The 21,333-nt window shown below is 34.2% G+C and overlaps 2 protein-coding genes across 2 annotated transcripts; both read left to right on the top strand.

Annotated features, from left to right (window-relative positions):
• Nucleotides 1-3,347: 3,347 nt before the first annotated feature.
• Nucleotides 3,348-15,654, top strand: LOTGIDRAFT_142246 (hypothetical protein; the record flags this gene model as incomplete). The annotated part of the gene is made up of 17 exons (XM_009051991.1): nt 3,348-3,423; nt 4,285-4,361; nt 4,633-4,790; nt 6,019-6,108; nt 6,819-6,875; nt 7,325-7,513; nt 8,056-8,229; nt 9,117-9,274; nt 9,749-9,931; nt 10,572-10,711; nt 11,007-11,123; nt 11,443-11,514; nt 12,720-12,870; nt 13,666-13,883; nt 14,085-14,233; nt 15,025-15,116; nt 15,584-15,654. Coding segments are annotated over 17 exons (2,172 nt in total), but the record flags the coding sequence as incomplete, so codon positions are not given.
• Nucleotides 15,655-15,669: 15 nt separating this feature from the next.
• LOTGIDRAFT_88250 (hypothetical protein) lies at nt 15,670-16,116 on the top strand (the record flags this gene model as incomplete). Its single annotated transcript, XM_009051977.1, has 1 exon — nt 15,670-16,116. A coding segment is annotated over one exon (447 nt), but the record flags the coding sequence as incomplete, so codon positions are not given.
• Nucleotides 16,117-21,333: the final 5,217 nt, after the last annotated feature.

Raw genomic sequence — 21,333 nt, 5'->3', positions numbered from 1 at the left:
ATTCTTCAACAATACCTCAAACTAGAAAATCATTATGTCTTTTCTTTTATATGGCAACATCTGTTTCACGAAAACACAAGTTGTCTTTTGAACTTTCAAACATGGACAATTCTGGACACACATAGATTTGAAGGCTCAAATTGCGACTGTGAGCTGAGAACGCTATTACTGATTAGCTTAGCTAAAAAATTCCCAACTCTGTGACGATTGGTACGATGGTATGATTGGGCAAAAGGATTGAAAATCCTGTCCCTTTAAATAAGTTACAAATCAAATTTCGACTGTGAGCTGTATAATCACTGATTAGCTTAACTATAAGAAAAATCATGTTTCATAGACTAAGGTATGATTGGTCAAACTGATGATGAATCTGTCCCTTTCAATAAAATCTTCTCAGCTAAGTTTTAATTGTTGGAAGAACTTTAAAGAAAATTCCATGCAATAAATATTTCCTTAGAAAAATATTTCAAAAACAAGACCCAAGATAAATGTTCCTTGTGTATTAAAGATGGGTTCCCTTTATTCTCATTTATGAAAATAAAAATGCTAATACTTATATGAATAGAAAGTAGAGGTGTTCTAATGACTTGGAAAAATACCAGTTTGTCTCACATGTCCATAATCAATTCATAATGGGCTAAATTAGAAGAGAATTACCTGCAGAATTCCAATGAGTGACCGATCAAGAAAGGTCAAAAAGTATATTTTAGTTCATCCAGATTGTGCATACATGGACATTTATGATTGGCTAAAACATAATGATATGATGAAGAATACACGATAATTCATTAGAAACACCAATTAATCAAATAGTTTTCTAAATTTGACACTAAAAAATAAGGAAACCCATCTTTAAGTATATTTAATTTCTTTCTGTAGTATATGTAAGGCCTGTATTAAACCTGTAAATAATTATAGATACATACATAGTAATGGAATGTTACTAATTACATTACTTAGTATAACTCACTCTGACCAGTTGTATAACAAATATGACCCCTGCCTTAGGCTTTAAATCTACTTGTAGTAATCTATGGTTATTACAAAATAATGACAGCTAACTTATTCAACTCATGGTCATTTGAAATGACTTAAAAAAAAAGGCTACTTTTTATCTTATATTTGCCTTTTTCTACACAGTAAAATTGGATTCATTACCTTAAAGAAACTGTTAAAGATTTTTTAAATTTTAAATTTGTATCATGGATAGCATCAATTTGCACCATTCCAAATTTCTATCAGACACATGTAGTTCCTGCAATTCCATAAAAAAAAGAAATGTTTGATGACGTCACTAATCACAAAATATGCCCTTTGTCGTCATTAAACTTGGTTTTAGCGGAATTGCAGGAAGCACAGACATCTGATTGAAAACTGGAATTGTGCAAATTGCTGCTAAGAGTATCTCCGATACACATAAAAAATTTAGAAAACCTCTTTATAATGCACTTAAATTACTTTTTCTTCTTAACATTATTCTGGAACTCAACTTATTTTGATTCATAGACATCACTTTCAAAAGTATAAAAGTTTTTTTGTTGCATATTATTTAAAAGGACAGGTGGGCCAGTTTCGGGGGTTGACTTTGGTCCTGAGTGTATGTAAATGAGTTCAGATATACTAGAAATGTACGAAAATAGCATAATTCCTACAAAAATATCTCAAACTAGGACTTTCACTAACTAGTATTATTTCCATATAAACATATGTCTTTTCTATATGAGATAATAGAGAAAGTTAAAAAAGACTATCATTCTGGATACACCTAGATCTGAAGGCTAATATTTTGATCGTAAGCTGTGAACACCGTTACTGACAACTTAAAAAATACCAGTTTCTTTGACTAAGCTGCGATTGGTTAAAAAAAATGACCCACCTGTCCCTTTAAACTGTGCAAATTGTCTTAAATGTATTTAGATGTATGTATCCGATCAAGAACAGTGAAAAAAATATTAATCAATGTAGAACCTGTTTCTTGATAACGAATTGTGAGATACTCGTACCATATAGTGAAATTGAAGGTAATGCAATATGACAAGCTCTGTGGATTTTGCTATCCCACAATTGGTGATCGTAGCCAAGAAACAGGTTCTAAATGACACACTTTGATTGGTAATAAGTAATGTTATTAGATTCAATACAGTAGCCTACTACGCCTAGTAGAAAATATGTTAGATCTAGATGACTATGTTATATGTAAGCTTACAGAGTACCGTACACAAAATTATCAGCAAAATTGTAGTCTAATCTAAATTAGATGAGGTAACAACTCAGTATAAAAAGAATAATCTTTGGATCTTGATGATAGGCCTTCACCTTTTGTATGATATATAATACAGTAATGCATCTGATTTAGCCTAACATTTATTAATATTAGATTTAACTAAGCTAGCCCTAATAAAAACTGTTTTGTTATGTTCTTATCAAAGTTTGAAAAATGTTCACTACTTCAAACATTTATCAAAAAGGAAATTAAAATGAAATATGGATCAACCCAAAGAAGCAATAATCTTGAGACAATTGTTACTGACATTTTGCCAAGATATAGCTAAAATTGGTAAACTGTGCAGACGAATTCCTTCGGATTCGCATATTTTGACAGCTTTCGTAAAGACCTAACCTATGACTTCATGCAACCGTTTCCTACATTTCAAGAAAAATGAATCTAAGGCGAACTTTACTTAGTACTAGAGTTAAAAAATATGATAGAAAACTACAATACAAACCGGCACTCGAAAGTTAAAGGGCAAATTAGAGTCCTTGTCAGAAACTCGACACTTCCGACGCCATTTTCTTTGAGGTCAACTGCAATTTATTTTTACTTGTCGTCATAGTAACTAACCTTCTTTCAAACTGCAAGTTTGCATGTGTCAGCCTACCTATAAGAAAGATTAACCCATCAGAAAAATAGAGAAAGCAGACTTATTCATAAATTTTGATAACAAAATAACTTTAAATGAAAAAATTATTCACCAATCAAAAACTAGGTCAAATTTGTTGCTTACCATGGCATCGTACAAATTGTGAATAAATAGGCTAACTTGATACGAAATGATTAATCTATCACTTTATGGAAACTTAAACTATAACTGTTTGGCACCAACTTCCAACTCTTTGATGATGTAGCAGATAAATAAATTTACAGATTTAGTCGTTGTGATATATATTGAAATACAAAGTTTATAATTTATCATAAATGAGTCTGGATAATAAAATCTAGGTCGACGCACATCGTAGTCATGGCGACGTTTACTGTCGGCCATATTGTTTATTGTTATGGTTGTCAGAAAATGGTAAAGAACTTTTGAGGAGAATTTATGGTTTTCGATCGCAAGGATCGTTAGAAAATGGCGACACGAACGCAAACTCAAACGGTTCGGCGACAACCAGTCAATCAATCGAGAACATATGATTATTTATATGGTGAGTAGATTTAAATTGTCACCGCTGATCTGATTGTTGAGTTACTTGTTGAGAGATTAAACATCACATTTTTGTGCATTGCCATTTCGGCATTTGGCCTATTGTGGACATGATAATGATTCAATACCTTATAATAATACAATAACAATATATTTTCACTGTTAAAATAGTGCTCAATACAATAATGTAGAGTGATGACATCCATACATCATAGACTTTAAAAGATCTCTGTAAAGTGAACCTTCCTTTCTGTTCATTTAATACATTAAATTACATTAAAGTGATACTACGTCTTAGAATGAACATAAAATTTAAGTTCTCGAAATGGTCAATATGAGTATATATTCATCAATGAACTTACCTGGTGTCATAAAGTTATAACAGAATCCCTGTAAAATCTGAAAAATTTGAAAATTCATAAAACTAAGTATTTATTGAAAAACGTTTAATCTTGATATGAAGTGTTTTTCAATAGTTAATTGCATATTTATGGATAATTACTAAGTTTTTTGGATTTATCGGATTATATAAGGATCCTGTTATGTTATTTATGACACCAGATATCTACCGGCTCTTATTCGCCAAGTTTAAAATTCTTAAATTTTAATTTAACTTAATTTTAATGTTCATTCTAAGACGTAGTATAACCCAGTAATACAAAGACAATAGATTTATATTCTCAGTAAACTCCCTTTAACTCTACCACGCTTTGAACAGAACTGTCATTCGTGACCATTGGTCTAATAGGCTAGGTCTAGCACATTAAAAACCTCTTGGAAAATATCTCTTACTGCAAATGGCATGACATGCAAATAAAAAGTCATGCTTCTTAAAATGAAATTTTTTTTTTATCTTTTTCAGATCCATTACACAATGTTGCTAGTGAAAGAGATCATGCAAGGGCTACGTTTAAAGCTCATACCAGCTCAGATAGAGTTGTAAGTTTTTTTTGGTTTGCAAGTATGGCTTCCTACAGTGCTTGAATGCATTGGGCGGGCTGTAAGCTTACATTCGTACATTGTATACATTTCTTTGAACCATATCGACCAAAAAATGGTTTCTCCATTTGAAAGCACATACCTTTTACCTACATAAATACCCAAGAAATCTCAAAAAAGGCATCCGAATGTTTCAAATTTAAAATTAATTCATACCTCTCACTGTGCTACAGTCCAGGTTTTTGTTTATCTTATTGCATCATATTTTCAGAAACTGGTTCCAAATGCTAAAACTATGTTTAGTGAACTGCGACATCATCCAAGATTTCAGATGCGTCTTGAAGTCAATGATCCAGTTCCTAAGTTTATATCTCGACAATGGAGAGGGTATGCTGACCAACAACGTGATGCTTTGATCAGATATAAAACGTAAGATTATTTAAAAAAAATTGGTGGGAATCATCTGAATATGTGTTTTACCAGCTGATAACTTGATCTCAGCTTCCTGCATTGCTTCAAAGAACATTCCGCTTTTTGTGTTGGGCGAAAAAAATTTTTGTTCAAATTTGTGAAAACCATTCCAAAATCTAGAGAAACATGCCCTTTTAACATTTCTGAAAGATTTAACTTAAAAAATCCAGCCGCTAATTTTGTAATGCCAAAAATATTTAAAAACATTACGTATGGTTTTTTTATATACGCCCACATCTGTCTATGTGGACGTATTCTGTCGGCACCCCTGTCTGTCCGTAGATTTTTGGATGGAATCAAATGAAATTCGGTATGTGTATACATATTCATAAAACGAAGATCAAGTTCGAATTTGAGCTATTTTCGACCGTTAGAAGAAGAGTTATTGCCCTTGCCCGAAAATCTTGAATATGCTATTACTCTCTTAGTTTTTAACCGATTTTGATGAAACTTAAAATGGATGTTTCGTTTTTACCATCCGCATGCCGTGGTGGGCGTAAATGTCTATGGTCCACTATCTTTAAGTTCGTTATTCATTTTGGAAGCTGTTTGAAAAGTAGCATACAGATTTGAGTAAACTAAACGACTAATTATAGAGAAATATGTTGACACATTACATTTAATGGAAACATTAATTGCTGAGAGTTCAAAATAAGAATACCATTTGAAAAAATGCAGTAGGTAGCTGTACCATGTAGAAGTTTCTAAATGGTATAAAAATTGGTTGAATGTATTTCTTTAAAACAGTTTTAGCCTGAATCTAAATTTTCTGTTCTATTCATGATGCTTAAAAAAGATTATAAACACAAAGCAAAAAAAAATATATTTTTTTAAAAGCCTCAAAATATTTTAAACAAACTCCCTGCATCAGTCCAGCAAAGATAATATTATTACATGATGAGATTAACGCGTGTTACCAACGATCAAGATACAAGTAATGATAGATATTTTGTTGATTTATGGTAAAGAATTTGGACATTGAAAACGGTAGGCCCCGTAAAAATTTGATCAATAAAAAACCCCAAAATCGGTAGAATCGGGTATCCCGCCGGTAGAGCGGTAGACAACATGCAAAAGCGGTAGAAACCCGACAACATTGGTAGATTACACATGTATGCCTGCATGCTTCACATTTTCCCTAAAAATACATGTAAGATTAAGAATTGTCATTCATTATATTTTGTAGATTTAATTATGATCCATCAGTACAGGTACCTCAGAAAGTCTTTCCTGATGCAGAAGTTACTGGTAGAAACAGATACAAGTATGCTAAACGGTAGGTGCACCACATGTTTTTAATCTATTGAGATTGACATTCTTCTAGACACTTTTTATCCTTTCCTGAGGTCCTGGTTTTGTTTTACTGATCAGAAACAAAACAATTTAGTCTTGGCAAACCCTACCCAATGTAGTTATCCCTAGCACCTTTAAAGATGTGGGCTCACGAATGGTCTTGTGGGAGATTTTTGCGTCAGAGACTAGAGTCTTATCATTAGTTTCACCAACTGGCAAGGGCACACGAGGAGACAAAAATCTCCAGTAGGTTGAAAGGAAATGAATCTCATTAGATGATTACGATCTATCTTGCAAACAATAAAACTATCGGAGACAATTATCAAACTTGTTTAACATTATAAATCCTGTCGGGGATGCTTAATGTTTAAGTACAGACACACTTGAGATTTTACTCTCGACTCTAATCGGCGACAAAAATCTCCAACCAAGACCTCTCGTGTGCCTGCACCTTTAGGGAAACAAGTATCCCGGAAAGAGATTCAGGGTTTTAAACAAATTATTAGTATGAAATATATAAATCTAAATCTTTTTTTGTCCACCACAAGTTCAGGTCATTTTCAACATAAATCTCAGTGAGTATATTTGAAAATGGACGTCATATATTGTGAGCAAAATTCTACAGCCAAAAAAAGGCTCACTCATAATGACTAAAGAGATTTGCGCTTTTTTCATATGTCAATTTTTTTTCAGGCCTATGATTCCATTCTTACAACAAGTTCCTCCTGAAGTTCTGCTAGCCACAGCCAGGTAGGCCTTGTCTCTTTGTTATTCATAATTGTTATCTATATTACATTTTTTCTTATATTCATAATTGTTATCCATATTACATTTTTTTGTTATATTCATAATTGTTATCCATATGTGATTAAAGTTATTCACTATGCAATTACTCTAAGAAGCTTACATAAAAGGGACTCTTAGACCTTTGAGCAAAAGGGGCATAAATGCTTTTATTGCATGTAAATAATATACAAAAGTAAAATGTATGTGAACGCTCTAAAATTCAACCACTGTCAGTGATATAGGTGATAAAAGCTGACATGGATGATAAGCCATCATGAAGTGCCATAGGACATTGAAAAAGGGAACATTAATTTGTGATGCTTCTCTGCTAAGTTTTGTTTACCTGTACCCCTTTCCAGGTTTTACCCATGTTTTATTGATTTTTATTGTCATTATTTCAAAATTTTATTCAGACAAGATCCACTATCAAGTCAAGAACAGGGTCATGTGGAACGTCCCCCTACCCCACCTACAAAAACTACTGAAACTCAAACAGATTATCGTGATTCTGAGGCTCAGACTGATCCCTATACGCCAGAATATGTGGTACAACCTGGTACAGCTCCTGAATTACTTACACTGGCCACATTATCTTATGGTAGGTTATTATACATCTTGTTATAGATTTATATTGATGTTTGGGTGTAAGGAGAATAAATTTGCCTTAAAAGGGCACCTTCACTATCTGTTCGACCAATCATACCTTAGTTTCAGAAACAGGAATTTTTACTATGCTATGCCCTATACTTAAGCTTTCTAGACATATATTCGGGAGCCGCGGTGGCTCAGTGAGTTAGATGCTTGCTCGCTAAACTGAAGGTCTAGTGTTCAATACCTTCGGATTTTCAACACAGTTTCCCCCTTGTCAGGGATGCAGGTAAGAGAGGTAGACATGGAAAAAGCGTCTAGTCGTTCAGATGGGACAATAAAGCGAGGCCCCGTGTGCTATAGGCGGTGCACGTTAAAGATCCCTTGACAGTTGGAAATCGAAAAAGAGCAGGCTAATGCCGCTGTCCTGGCAAAATTTCCCTCATTGTACCCTGCATGGCATTGCCCCTCTTCATTACATCACATGGTGCAGAGAACTAGGACATAAAACTCCATTCATTCATTCATTAGACATATATATTTTTATTACAGGTAGAGGATTACCAGCAGGCCTAGCTGAAGTTGAAATGATAGAAAGAGCTAGAGCTAAGAGAGCGTGGGAAGCTACCTTACCACCCCTTAGTGATACATCACAGTTAGATAAACGTAGAAAAATGATGGATGATATGGAAAGAAAGGAATGGGCTTTACGAGAACAAGAAATTGAAAGGTGGGCATTTATTTTGATGTGATCTGGCATAGCAACATGAGTCACATTGACCCATTTCAAAACCGAAGTTAGGGCTTCATTGAATAGAAAATGATCTCTGCTTAAAAATCGATTATTTCTATATATATATATATATATTCTGTGTGACCGCTTGAAACCTCGTATATGCCATATTTGGTCATTTTGACTTTTTGGTACCGTTCGAAAGCTCGTAAAAGCGCGGATCTTGTGATCAAATCCTCGTATTCTTAGCTTGATTCTAAATAACTCAAAAAGCACTAATTAAATAACACGTATATAAACAGTCAGATTTAAAACTTCGTAAAATATATTATTATACGAGGTTATAAGACGAAAAACCTCGTATACTGTATTATTATACGAGTTATTGGTTGAATAGGCCGGTGATCTCGAATTTTTATACAAGGTTTAAATTTTCCAAGAATGAAAACCATGTATAGCGGTAAGAAAAATAATCAAAAAGATTTTAGCAAAATACACGTAAAAATATTTTTTTGCGTTTTTCTCGGAAAGTAATTCCAGGTCAGATATCGTTATACAAGGTTTCAAGCTGTCACCCACGATATGTGTTTTCTAAATAAGGCATAGTCTCACTAAAATTCAAGTTGAATTTTTAACTTTCAAATGTGAATAATTATGGAAACACATGGATTTAAAGACTCAAATTTCGACAATGAGCTGTTAACACTGTTACTGATTATGTAAGCTTAAAAAATTCATGTTTTTTAAACTAAGATATTATTGGTCGAACAGTTAGTGAAGGTACTCCCTTAAATGCAAACTGATTCCTAACAAAAATATATTGGGCAACGCTCAGGCAAAATGTGCACATTGAACAAAATAAAGATATTTTTGGGGTATTTCAGACTTCAAGAAGCTAGATTAGAAGTTTTGAAGAAATTATTAAAACAAAGAGAAGAAAATCATCAAGATTTAAACAGTAAAAGATTAGATAAATTATGGAGAAAGAAACAGAAAGTCAAAGAATCTAGAGTCAAGAAAATCCGAAATGAGCATATTAAAAGTAAGCTAGTATTGTGGATTTTTCCATTAGTATGTGAAATCCTCGAAAAATGCCCTTTTCTTTATCAGAGGGACTGTCTTCATTTGAGCAAGAGTTGGAAGTCAAATATGAGTAGTCCTATTCTGCAGCTATTTGTATATTTTCCTCCATTACACACTGCAAACGGATCCATGGTGGCTCTGTTAGTTAGATGCTTGCTCACTAACCTGAAGATCCGGGGTTCAATGCCGGCATTAGTCCACATGGTGCAGAAAAGTAGGACGAAATTTCATTTCATTTACACACTGCAAAACATTGAAAAATGTAACGCAGAATTTTATCACATAAACTAAAGCATGGCACTGGGTGTTTCATGGTTGGATGTTAATAATAAGGAGGAATAATTGTCTCCCTGCTTCACTAGAATCTTTTCAATTCTTCATGAGAAATGCGTTCCAAAGTGTTCCTAATTTTTTATTTATTCTTCTTTCACAGCCATTCGAAAATTAACAGAAAAGAGAAGGAATATTGAAGGGAAATTAGAAAGAAGAAATATTGTCAATGATTATTCTGAATTTGGTAGTCAGACATATGCGCCTAAAACTAGGATAGGGATTTTCTTAGATCGTGGCTCAGAACAGTTTGTGGTAAAATCCAGACATCTTTCTACTTATCAAGGTATGTAAATAATGCCAGTTCAGTCTGATCTTACCCAGTTTCCCCCTGTCAGTGATGCAGGTAACAGGCGCTGACATGGAAAAAGTGTCTTGTTGTTTGGTTAGGACAATTAACCGAGGCCTGTTGTGCTACAGGCTGTGCACGTTAAAGATCCCTTGACAGTTGGAAATCGAACAAGAGCCGATGTAATTTCTTTTTCTATCTGAACTAAAATTCTTTTGTCCAGCATCAATAGGCTACTAAAGACTTGAGAGCCATAAATGGCCATAACATAAGACTAATAATATGTGTCATTTAATAGTTGCAGACTATCTTTTGGGTTTAAATACAAACAACGTTTTTTAAAAACATTTGTTGTCATGTATATTATGAACTAGTCACCAGACCCTATCGATGGCATTATATTAACCAAAAATTTCCCACCAAGTCACAGAAACAGCCTTTATGCTTCATGTGATTTGAAAGAATATTCTCCACTAAAAATGTTTTTCCTTTGAGCAGAAGATTCCCATAGTTCATCCCCTAGCATGCAGAAAAGTAATTAGTGCTGATGATACATAGATATAATATTATTTTATCCTGTATCCTGATAATTTTAATCATTAGATCTAGATATTAGAATAAGATTGTTTCATTGCAGGATTATTAGAACTTGAAGCCTCTTTGCCTGATTTTGTAACCGCACCAAGAGTGAAGGCACCTAAACCTAAAACTGTGACTAAAGCTGGTTTTATCAAACGTAAATACCGACAGGAAAGAGAATTAATTGAAATGCATGAGGTAATTTTTTATCGTAGATTTTAGTGAAGTATTTCAGTATCAATGGTGGTTCTGAGTTCATCACTTCTTATACAAGTCCAATTTGATTAGCATAATACATCAATCATAGTTGTACTTGTTTTGAAGTCTTCCTCTTCATAATTTATAAGCCTCTGCAATACACAAGAATATGATTTATTTTCTGTTTAGATTTGAAGTAAACTAGATCATAGCTAAAATTGAAGGAAGGTCTAAAATTACATTGTACTCTTTATGATAAGGACTAATAAGCAGACGCACGTTTGATTTATTTCAGGCCTTAAAAGAAGCTAAAACTAAAGGTAAAGAAGAGCTGAAACCATTAAGATTTTTACAGAAAATTGAAAAACCAGTTCCACGTCCACCAACACCATCAGTTGAAGTTCCATCAGAGGTAATAATATTCATATAAATATCTTTTAAAGAGACAGGTACACCATCCATTTGACCAATCATACCTTAGTTTTTGATGACATCACTAATCGCAAATAGCCTTATGTGATAAAGCATATTTTGCGATTATTGGCTTCATAAAACAGTTAGTGGAATTGCAGGCATCTGATTGAAAATTGGAATGATGTAAATTGATGCTATCAGTGTCCCCGATATGCATAAAAAATGTAGAAAACCTCTTTACTTAATTGGCTTGATAAATTGGAGAAAAGATATTCTGTTCGTGGATATTAAATTTATTTTCATTTCAATATTTAAAGGAAGAAGAGGAAAGAGAATTAGCTACTATTTTCTTACAACAAGTTATCAGAGGTAGAGCCATACAAAACATGGTAAGATTTTATAATCAGCCATTACAATTTTTGGCGGCTAATCGTACTTTAAAGATGGGTGCCCTTATTTTCATTTATGAAAATGAAAATGCTAATACTTTTATGAATAGAAAGAAGAGATGTTCTAATGACTTGGAAAAATACCAGTTTGTCTCACATGTCCATAATTAATTCATAATTAGCTAAATTAGTAGAGAATTACCAGCAAAATTCCAATGAGTGACCGATTAAGAAAGGTCAAAAAGTCAAAAGTTTTTTTGTTTATCCAGACCGTTCATACTGGTTAAAACTCTTAATTATATGCAATAAGAACATAATGATATGATTAAGAATACATGATAAATCATTAGAAACATCAATTAATCAAATAGTTTGTTTAATTTGACACTAAAAAATAAGAAAATCCATCTTTAATACGGAGGTTTTATTAACTCAATTTTTGATGTTATTGTCATGTTTGTCTTCTGATTTCTTCAAACCGAAGAGTATATTTGTTCTCTAACTTTGAGGTCTTGGTTTCAATTCTTGCAAAAGTCACAAGGGACATGGAATTTCCTTGATTGTTCACTGTGTGGCATTGCATTGGCTAGACAGATCAGATGCAGAATAGTAGGGTGTAAAACTTCATTTTCATCTTCTTTCGGTCGGACATGGTAAAAGCATTTTATTTTTGGGCAATATCCTATACCAGCTGTGCATGTAAAGTCCTCAAAAGTTGAAAATTACATGAGAGACTAGAGACATTGAATGCTTGGAAAGTTTCCCTGATTGTTCACTGCATGGAACTGCAATCGCTAGGTGGATTAGATGCAGAATAGTAGGATATAAAACTACAGTTTCATTTTCTTTCGGTCAGACATGGAAAAAGCATCTTATTTTTAGTCCTCAACAGTTGAAAATCACATGAGAGACATTAGATGCTGTTATAGTAGCAAAATTTCCCTGATTGTTCACTGCATGGCATTGCATTGGCTAGGTGGATTAGATGCAGAATAGTAGGATATAAAACTACATTTTCATCTTCTTTCGGTCAGACTTGGAAAAAGCATCTTATTTTTAGTCCTCAACAGTTGAAAATCACAAGAGAGACATTAGATGCTGTTATAGTAGCAAAATTTCCCTGATTGTTTACTTCAAGGCATTAGCACAATAAGGTGCAGATGTAGGATGTAAAACTCCATTATCATCTTGTTGATATTTTGTAGATGTTTGAAGGAAAGGAGAAGAGAATAGAATTAATTAAGGAATTAAGAAGTACCCATGCTCTACAAGAAGCTGAACAGTTACAAAAGAAACAAGAAATGACAACCACCTTAGCATTACAACGTCAACGAAGATTACACGAACATAAGGTATGTTTCAAGCATGCAGTCAGCTGGTGATCTGTAACTAATGCTTAAAGGGACAGGTGCATCATTTTGGGGGATTGATTTGGATCTTGAATATATGTAAATAGTCTTCAGAAGTACTAGAAATATATGAAAATTGCATAATTCCTTTAAAAATATATCAAACTAGAAATTTATTTTCATATTTCTATAAATGTCTTTTCTATATATGGCAGTGTCTCAAGAAAAGACAAATTTCTTTTTGTTCACCTTATTCTATCGATGTTGGAAATATGGATTATCTTACTTACTGTCCAAACTATATTACGTTGATTTCATGCATTTGAGTTGATAAATGGACATCCGCCATACTATAGGTACCAAAATAAGAACATATGATCCAGTTTAAAAAAAAATCTTACAATCGATTGTCAAAACTTTGCTATTTCTCTGTCAAATTCCACACTTTCGTCACATTTTCGTAAAGTCATAAAATCCTACATAGGATTGATTACTGAGTGGATGCAAGATGAAAAATTTAATTTTAGTTGGATAAAAACACAAGAAAGGCCATTTCAGTTTGGATTTTGCTGTTTTCCCATTGATATTTTTCTAATTGCTATAATGAAAAGCTCCATCTTCATTAGCCCACATGGTGCAGAAAAGTAGGATGTAAAACTCCATTCATTTCATTCAATAAAAAGCTAATAAAAGTTTAAGGCCATAAATACAACTTGATTGAATCTTATTTAATTAAATAAAGACATTGAGAAATCAATATGTTAAATAATTAATTAAATTATGTTGATTGGTTTACAGGAAGCATTAGTTGATGAATCTCTGGGTAACATGGAAGGTTCTAGTGTTGGTCATATGTTAGATTTCCTCAGTAAAGAATTAATCCGTCTGCAAGAAGAAAGAAGAATTCATGCCTTCTCAATGTTAGCTGAGAGACAGAGGCGTATTCGTGAAGCTGAAGAAAGTGGCAGACGACAAGTTGAAGAGAGAAGACGTAGAGAGCAGGATGAAATTTTCAAACAGGTAAATGAAATTTAATTTAATTGCAAAATATGTTCGTTTTTTCATTCTGCTGGTAATTCTCTTCCAATTTAGCTAATTATGAATTAGTTATGGACATGTGAGACAAACTGATATATTTCCAAGTCATTAGAAAGTAAGGGAACCCATCTTTAATGTTAATGAATAACCAATGTATAATGAAAATTATTTTGACAATGGTAGGTTATAAAAGTACATCAGAATACAGTAGATAGTTATCTAGAGAGTATAATAATAGGAGCTGTTAATACTACTGCTGATAATCAAGCTAGAGAAGAAATACAAGAACAAGCTCAGAAGATCAATGATCTGGCTTATGAAATTGAGGACAGGTAAGCCATATCTTACTCAAAAAATACTTGATATTTGCTAAAACTGGTTTAGATAATTAGCGAAACACCCACAGGTCTAAAAATTCACACGAATCTCCAAATGGCATTTGCTCCTGTAAACACTGACTGCCCGAGTCTTGTTGGTTATTGTGTATATTAGGGCTGCAACGATTATTGAAGTTGCGATTCGATACACTATACGATACTCATCCAACGATTGTCACTATTAAGCTAAGATGCCGCGTCATGCGTCGTCCGTTAAAAATCGAATTGTTGGCTTAAGAGGGTATGATTCCATATATGCGGATGCGGTATCCGTCAAATGGTCTCCATCATGCGTCAACAAAAAAATCACCGGGTGTAGCGATTTTTGACGCATCCGGACGCCTTTCAGCGCGGAGATCTCTCAAATGTGACGTATTCCCCGTCTTTTTTATGCACCAAAGCATCCATCTAGAAGCCCGTGCGTCAAAAAAAAGATAACGCATACGTTTAACGCACATATGGAATCAAATTTTACGCATGACGGATCCGCAAGGGTCATTTATGTCCGCATAACTCGTATATAGAATCTTAGCTTTAAGCACTTAAGAACATGTAGAAGTAAGGAATTGTGATAAAAATCTTGGGATGTGACTAGAACAATGTTCTTGTGTTCATTCTTACTGTTGGAAGTTGTCAAGAATGTAGGTGTCAATAGGATCTCAAAGGGAGGTTGTAATCCGCCTCCCCCAGAACCAAATTTGTAGGTTACTATTCTTCTTCTTAAAACTCAAAAATTTTGTTTTCAGGAGAACACAACTTGAATCTGAAGAAATTGTAGCAGATTTAGTTCACTGTTTCTTACTACCTGAAGCACAGAAACAAACTATGAGAGAAAAAGGTAAGATACAGGGTAACACTTAATTCTTTAATGCATGAAATTGTTTCGACCATAGTGAATACAGCCAATCAGAACTCTCAGCTGAAAGAATGGCTACGATTGGCTGTATTCGCAGGCATAAAATCCAAACCACTGGATTTACAACTAGAAAAGAGTTTTATGAAGTCAAGGTATTAGATGCAGCTGAAGATGTCTGACATCAGGGGCTTACTTTGTTTATTTATTCTGAATCAAATTGCCACAAATTTTCCTTATACTCTCAGTATGTATTGGATATCAAACTCTCATCAGACTTGAGATGGATAAGCACAATTAGCTAGCACAGCAGCTTTAAGCTAATAGTTATAAGGACAATAATAACAATGGGTGACTTAATTAGGCCTGATGCAGCCCTGGGTTGTTTAAATTTTATTCATGTGTCTTAGCTTACATCTAAAATTTAAACTTAATTTTTTTTTTTAATTTAGTGCGAAGTAATCAACGACGATATGTGATGGCAGCCCATAAAGAAATTCATAAATCCACTGAAGATTTGATCAACAAGAATGCTAAACCCTCCACTGCAGAAGATAAGCCATCCAGTGCTGAAGATAAGCCATCCAGTGCTGAAGATAAGCCATCTGTTGAGGAAGATAAGCCATCTGTTGTAGAAGATAAGCCATCTGTTGTAGAAGATAAGCCATCTGTTGAGGAAGATAAGCCATCTGTTGAGGAAGATAAGCCATCTGTTGTAGAAGATAAGCCATCTGTTGAGGAAGATAAGCCATCTGTTGTAGAAGATAAGCCATCTGTTGTAGAAGATAAGCCATCTGTTGTAGAAGATAAGCCATCAAGTGCAGAAGCTAAGCCATCTATTGTGGAAGATAAGCCATCCAGTGCAGAAGCAAGGCCAGTCAGTGCAGAAGATAAGCCTGTTGAAGTGGAAGATAAGCCATCCACTGCAGAAGATAAGCCATCCACTGAAGAAGATAAGCCATCCAGTGCAGAAGAAAAGCCAGCCACTGCAGAAGATAAGCCAGTCAGTGCAGAAGAAAAGCCATCCACTGCAGACGATAAGCCCGCCAGTTCCACAGATATATCTTCCAGTGCTGAGGGTAAGCCTTCAAGCACAGAAGAAGAACCACCTTCATCTTAAACAAACTTTCTTCCCTTGGTATAGAATACTTGATATAAGAAACAAAAGTGGAAAAGTTACTATACTGTTACTTACAGAAGCGAATCAAATTTTACTGAATTTCTTCTATTAAAAAACTACAGTCACATTAAAATTAGACCAAACTTTTGTTATTAGCTTTTATTTTTAATATAGACACTTCAGTTAGGGACTTTGGGGCAGAAAAGCAGGACGTAAAACTCCATTCATTTCATTTCAATTAGTGTCTAATGCTTCTCAGAATACACCTTTTGTTTGCATCACAAAATCCCAGCAGTGGAGAGGGCAAGAATTTCATTGGCTGGCAGTGTCATGATATTGACGAATGTTCAAGAAAGCCGTCTTTAGACCCTAACTGAAGTGGCTAAAAAGAAAAGCTAATAAAAAACAGAACAAAAGTTTGGTCTAATTGTAATTTCAGATTCAATAAGTAACAAGAGTCTTATGATGACTTTGCAGTGATAAATATACCATCATCTAGCAATTTAAATATTATTCTGAATTCAGAAATATAATCCTGAGATGTTCCCTTTAAAGCATTATATGATGGTACCAAAGTATTGGTATAAATATACACAAGTATTGGTATAAATATAAATAATTGTATATATGTGTTAAAATCATATCTAAATTATATTTATTGTTTTCTGTATATTTATATTAATTGTAGAGCACTTAGATTGTAGTTGAAAAATAAAGAATCTTCATAATGTCAAGCTTTTCGAACTGTGTCTCATACCTTGACATCATTAGGCACTTTTCTTGATTCAGTTGGATTGTAGGCTTGCAAATACGACAGATGGCTTACTCTATTACAGGCTTTAAGTCAAAGGCTCTGATTGGTTGTAGTCACTAGTATACAATCCAGTCAAATTGCTGCATTTCGTGATACAAGAAAAAAAAATGTCTAATGATGTCAAGGTATTAGATGCAGTTCGTAAGAGCTTGACATTATGAAGATGCTGTTCAGCCTGACCAAACTAACAAATTTCAACCCCACTCCCCTGTATGCCCTATAGATTCTTGACCCTTAGCACCTATATATATATGATATAAGATTTTTCTTTAAATGTATATTATATATTATTGAATGGTATATTAAAATCTGTGATATTTTTCTTTTAATTTGTTAATAAACGTCTGAACTTAAAAAAACTATTGAATTTCAAAAGATATTCCTAACGTATATATCGAGTTGTGAATTGATTAAAATTGGAAATATCTGAGAATGCCCGAATTTCTAACCTAGTTATGAGATTTTTGCCACTTTTCACTTCTATCTTAATTGGCGCCAGCGTCCCGAGGCTGGGGTACAGACTAACTTAAAGGGATTGTAAATAGGTTTTCTCAATTTTTCATGTGTATCGGGGACAATGTTTTGCCAGACGTCTGTAGTTGAATGTTGAATTCAAAATGAGGCACCTTTGTTGAAGCGCCATTTGTCGCAAGCCTCCGATTGAGCGTCTTAGAAGGTTCTGTCAAAGAATTTTTTTTAAAAAACCGAAATTATTTGGTGCATTCACAGTCGATGTTGATTCAGGAACTTTGACCATTGTTATCTGATGCCGTCTTGTTTTAGCTACTGACCAGCCCTGTTCAATAAGATTGTTGATGGCTCCTTCATGTCGGGGTTTCTTTGGGGATTTTTTCTGAAATGATGATAACAAAATATTTATAAAAATTCGTCATTTGGCAGCGCTTAGAAAAAATGGCTTGTACCCCCATTTATTTTTTAACAAATTCAAAAATATGATTTCTATAAGTTTTTGGCCAACATTTGTGTCAGAATTCACCTAGTCAATTTCCTTTTTCAAAAATTTTGAAGAAACCATCTCAGACGCTCTATAGAAGATTTGTGCCTATTCGCTTCTACAGAGCTGCCGCATTTACAATCTCAACCTCGACAGTTGTGCCACTATTATGTCAGTCTGCTCCACCGATTTGTACCCCCAGTTTCGCCAGACTGGAGCCGCTACTGTTTGAAAGACTTTGAAAAAAAAAACATAACAAGAATCTTGTTTGACAACACCTCAATCTTAATGATGTTGAGACTCAAATTCCTCAATGAATCCATTTTCAGGAGAGCTGATTTGGAAAATGCCTTGTGTTACCAATATTAAAAGGCTAGATTTACATATAAAGATGCGAATAGACGAGGTATACGCTGGGAGATTATCGATACAGTAGAAAATAGAAGAAACGCATCGTGTATCGTACCTCGTGTGTTCATTTCATGTATTTTTGTTTGTAGCTATTATTCCGCACCGGACACCGCAGATCTTCATAATGCATTATTTTATTGATATATTTACGGTTTTGAATTTTAAAATTGAGATAAAACTTACCCCGGCATTTACCAGCGTTCGTCGGCTCTTTCTATGAAACCGACAAGTTCATTAGTTTTCATTTGTCGTCTTTGGGCTCTGCCATTTGGAAGATCTCTTTGCATTTCCCACTCATTCCAAAGCCAGACTTCTTTTCCAACAGATCATGTCTTTCTACGGGAACAGCAAACCATCCATGTTTTAGCAAATTTTCATAACTTTGATAACGATCAACTCAAAAATGTATTACTTGCCGACTTTTTATTACGTTAAAACGTTTTGCACAGTGAAAATTTAATAAATTTTAAACCAAATGACTCTATACGTCTTGGTATTCCAACAAAGTATTGAATAATGTAAGCATTGTTATGTAACACTATTATGACGTCATAATCAATAATGCGTTGTTAAAACCTTAACGCTGATAGGATAATGCAATGCCCACCCTACGTTCTTGCCCAAAAATACAAAGTTTAGAACTTTTCAGCATTTTGTAATTGGTTTTTTATTGTCCTGGATCTAAAAAAAAAATCACAGAAGGTTGTAAATGCAGCGTTGAGGGCTCCGATTGGCAGTATCTGCTGGCGTACAATCCAATCAAATTGCTGCATTTACAAACTTCCGTGATACAAGAAATGTACCTAATGTATCAAGGCATAAGACGGAGCTCGCTATATCCTGACAATGTGAAGATGAATGCCTTAGGTAATTTTTTCTGTCGAGGGCTCTGGTTTTTGCAGTATTTGATTGAGAACAATCCAATCAAATCGTTGCATTCTGTGATATAAGAAGGTGGTAATTGAAGTCAAGGTATGAAGCTGTACTAGCTTGACATTGTGAAGACGTGAGGGGAGATGACTTTCCGAAGACGATCCACCTTCACATTGTCAATATAGGCCTACAGCAAACTCCGTTTAATACCTTGACATCAGGCACATTTCTTGTATCACGGAAGTTTGTAAATCTTTAAATATAATTGGATTGTACTCTTGTAAATACAGCCAATCAGAGCACTCAACATTACATTAACAACTTTCTGTGATAGAAGAAAAGTGTCTAATGATGTCAAGGTTTTAGACAGAGTTCGTAATACCTTGGCCGTGAGACTATCGCTCGCTGATGAAAGACAGTCTGTACAGTCCCCGTCCTTCTCTGAAATATTTACTTATCTAGTTTAGGAACTCGTTTCTCTGAGGGCTTCGTCGCCAGTATTCCTTCAATGTACTGAGCATGGTCATCTTTAATTTCTTCAAAGCCACAGACTGCGTTCAACTTCTTGCTCTCAAAGTCTTCAAGTCATTTGTCTAACTTGCTTGATGAACTAGGAGCCATTTTACAATGGGTTAAAGATGGAATACCCTCAATTAAAAAGTCGGATATAATCCACTGTATTTTGTTAGAAACGTTTAGTAACTCAAGAAAAGTCGTTATTTCTAGGCCCTGGACATTTCAAAACCAACATTTTTTCATGTGAATTCTCTATTTAAGTCAATACATTTATGACAGCTAAAACATTTCAGAAAATCCAACCTAACTTTGATTTTTAAATGGACAATTTTTCCCTTACGAGTAGTGAACATTCAGGTGAACCCCAAACAAATCCAACTCTCGCAACTTACCAACTTTCAATCCAAATAAACACAATGAAATTCATAAAAACTTTTGAAAATTGCAGAAGATTGACTAAACACGTCTTGTAGTAGACATTTCAACGAAATGTTGAATTATGCGCTATTATGACGTCATAATCTAAAGACGTTATAGTTGTTGCGATTGTTCCCGTTAATATTTCTACACCCTCTCTCACCCCATTACAGCCCTACAGAAAACCCTAAAACAGACATCCCTTTGCTGTAACACTTTCGACTGGTTTAAGATGTAAAAATTGTAGATTTTGTAGACAACTAACGCTACATGTAAATATTTCTCCGAAATACTTAGAAATGACGCAAACGTTATTGTAACGTCATAATCGAAACTGTGCTCCGCAATCCGACCAATCAAGACGCTCTGGACAGAGATAGTAGGCTACTTTTAATGCCGAAATTCTCACGATGCACAACGGACATGCCCAAGTCGGCGTAAATGCACCAATAATCAGACCATTTCGAAATTGATTAAATTTCTACAAACTTTAAAATCATCATCCTTGAATAATTTCGAGATATGAAAACATACTCTATACTAGAACATTACTAGACAAATTTTCATAGACTAGAACTTTACTAGACAAATTTCCCTAGACTAGAACATTGGGCCTACCAGACAAATTTCCCTAGACTAGACTAGAACATTACTAGACAAATTTCCCTAGACTAGAACATTATTAGACAAATTTCCCTGGACTAGAACATTACAAGACAAATTTCCCTAGACTAGAACATTAGGGCCTACTGGACAAATTTCCCTAGACTAGAACATTACTAGACAAATTTCCATTAATGAGTGTATATTCTAGACTAGATTTTGGTATATGGTTTTTAACCTAGGAAAAAAAACCATTTGTCCCTTTACATATTTCAAAGATCATCTATCTTGCTGGTATCAAAGTTAAATGCAAATGATGTGATGTATTATTATAAACCATGACGAAATTAAAGCTGTCATTACCTTAGCTCTGATGATCTGAATGAACGTTAACTTCAGAGGCGGATTAACCGATAGGCAAACTAGGCAGCTGCCTATAGAAAATTCGGCCCGTGACAAATTTTGTAACATTTTTTCAAGTGGATAAAGTTCC

Source organism: Lottia gigantea, assembly GCF_000327385.1.
Source record: "Lottia gigantea unplaced genomic scaffold LOTGIsca_177, whole genome shotgun sequence".
Taxonomy (NCBI): Eukaryota; Metazoa; Mollusca; class Gastropoda; family Lottiidae; genus Lottia; species Lottia gigantea.
Note: the sequence above shows the minus strand (reverse complement) of the source record. Positions and strands in the feature narration are given on the sequence as shown.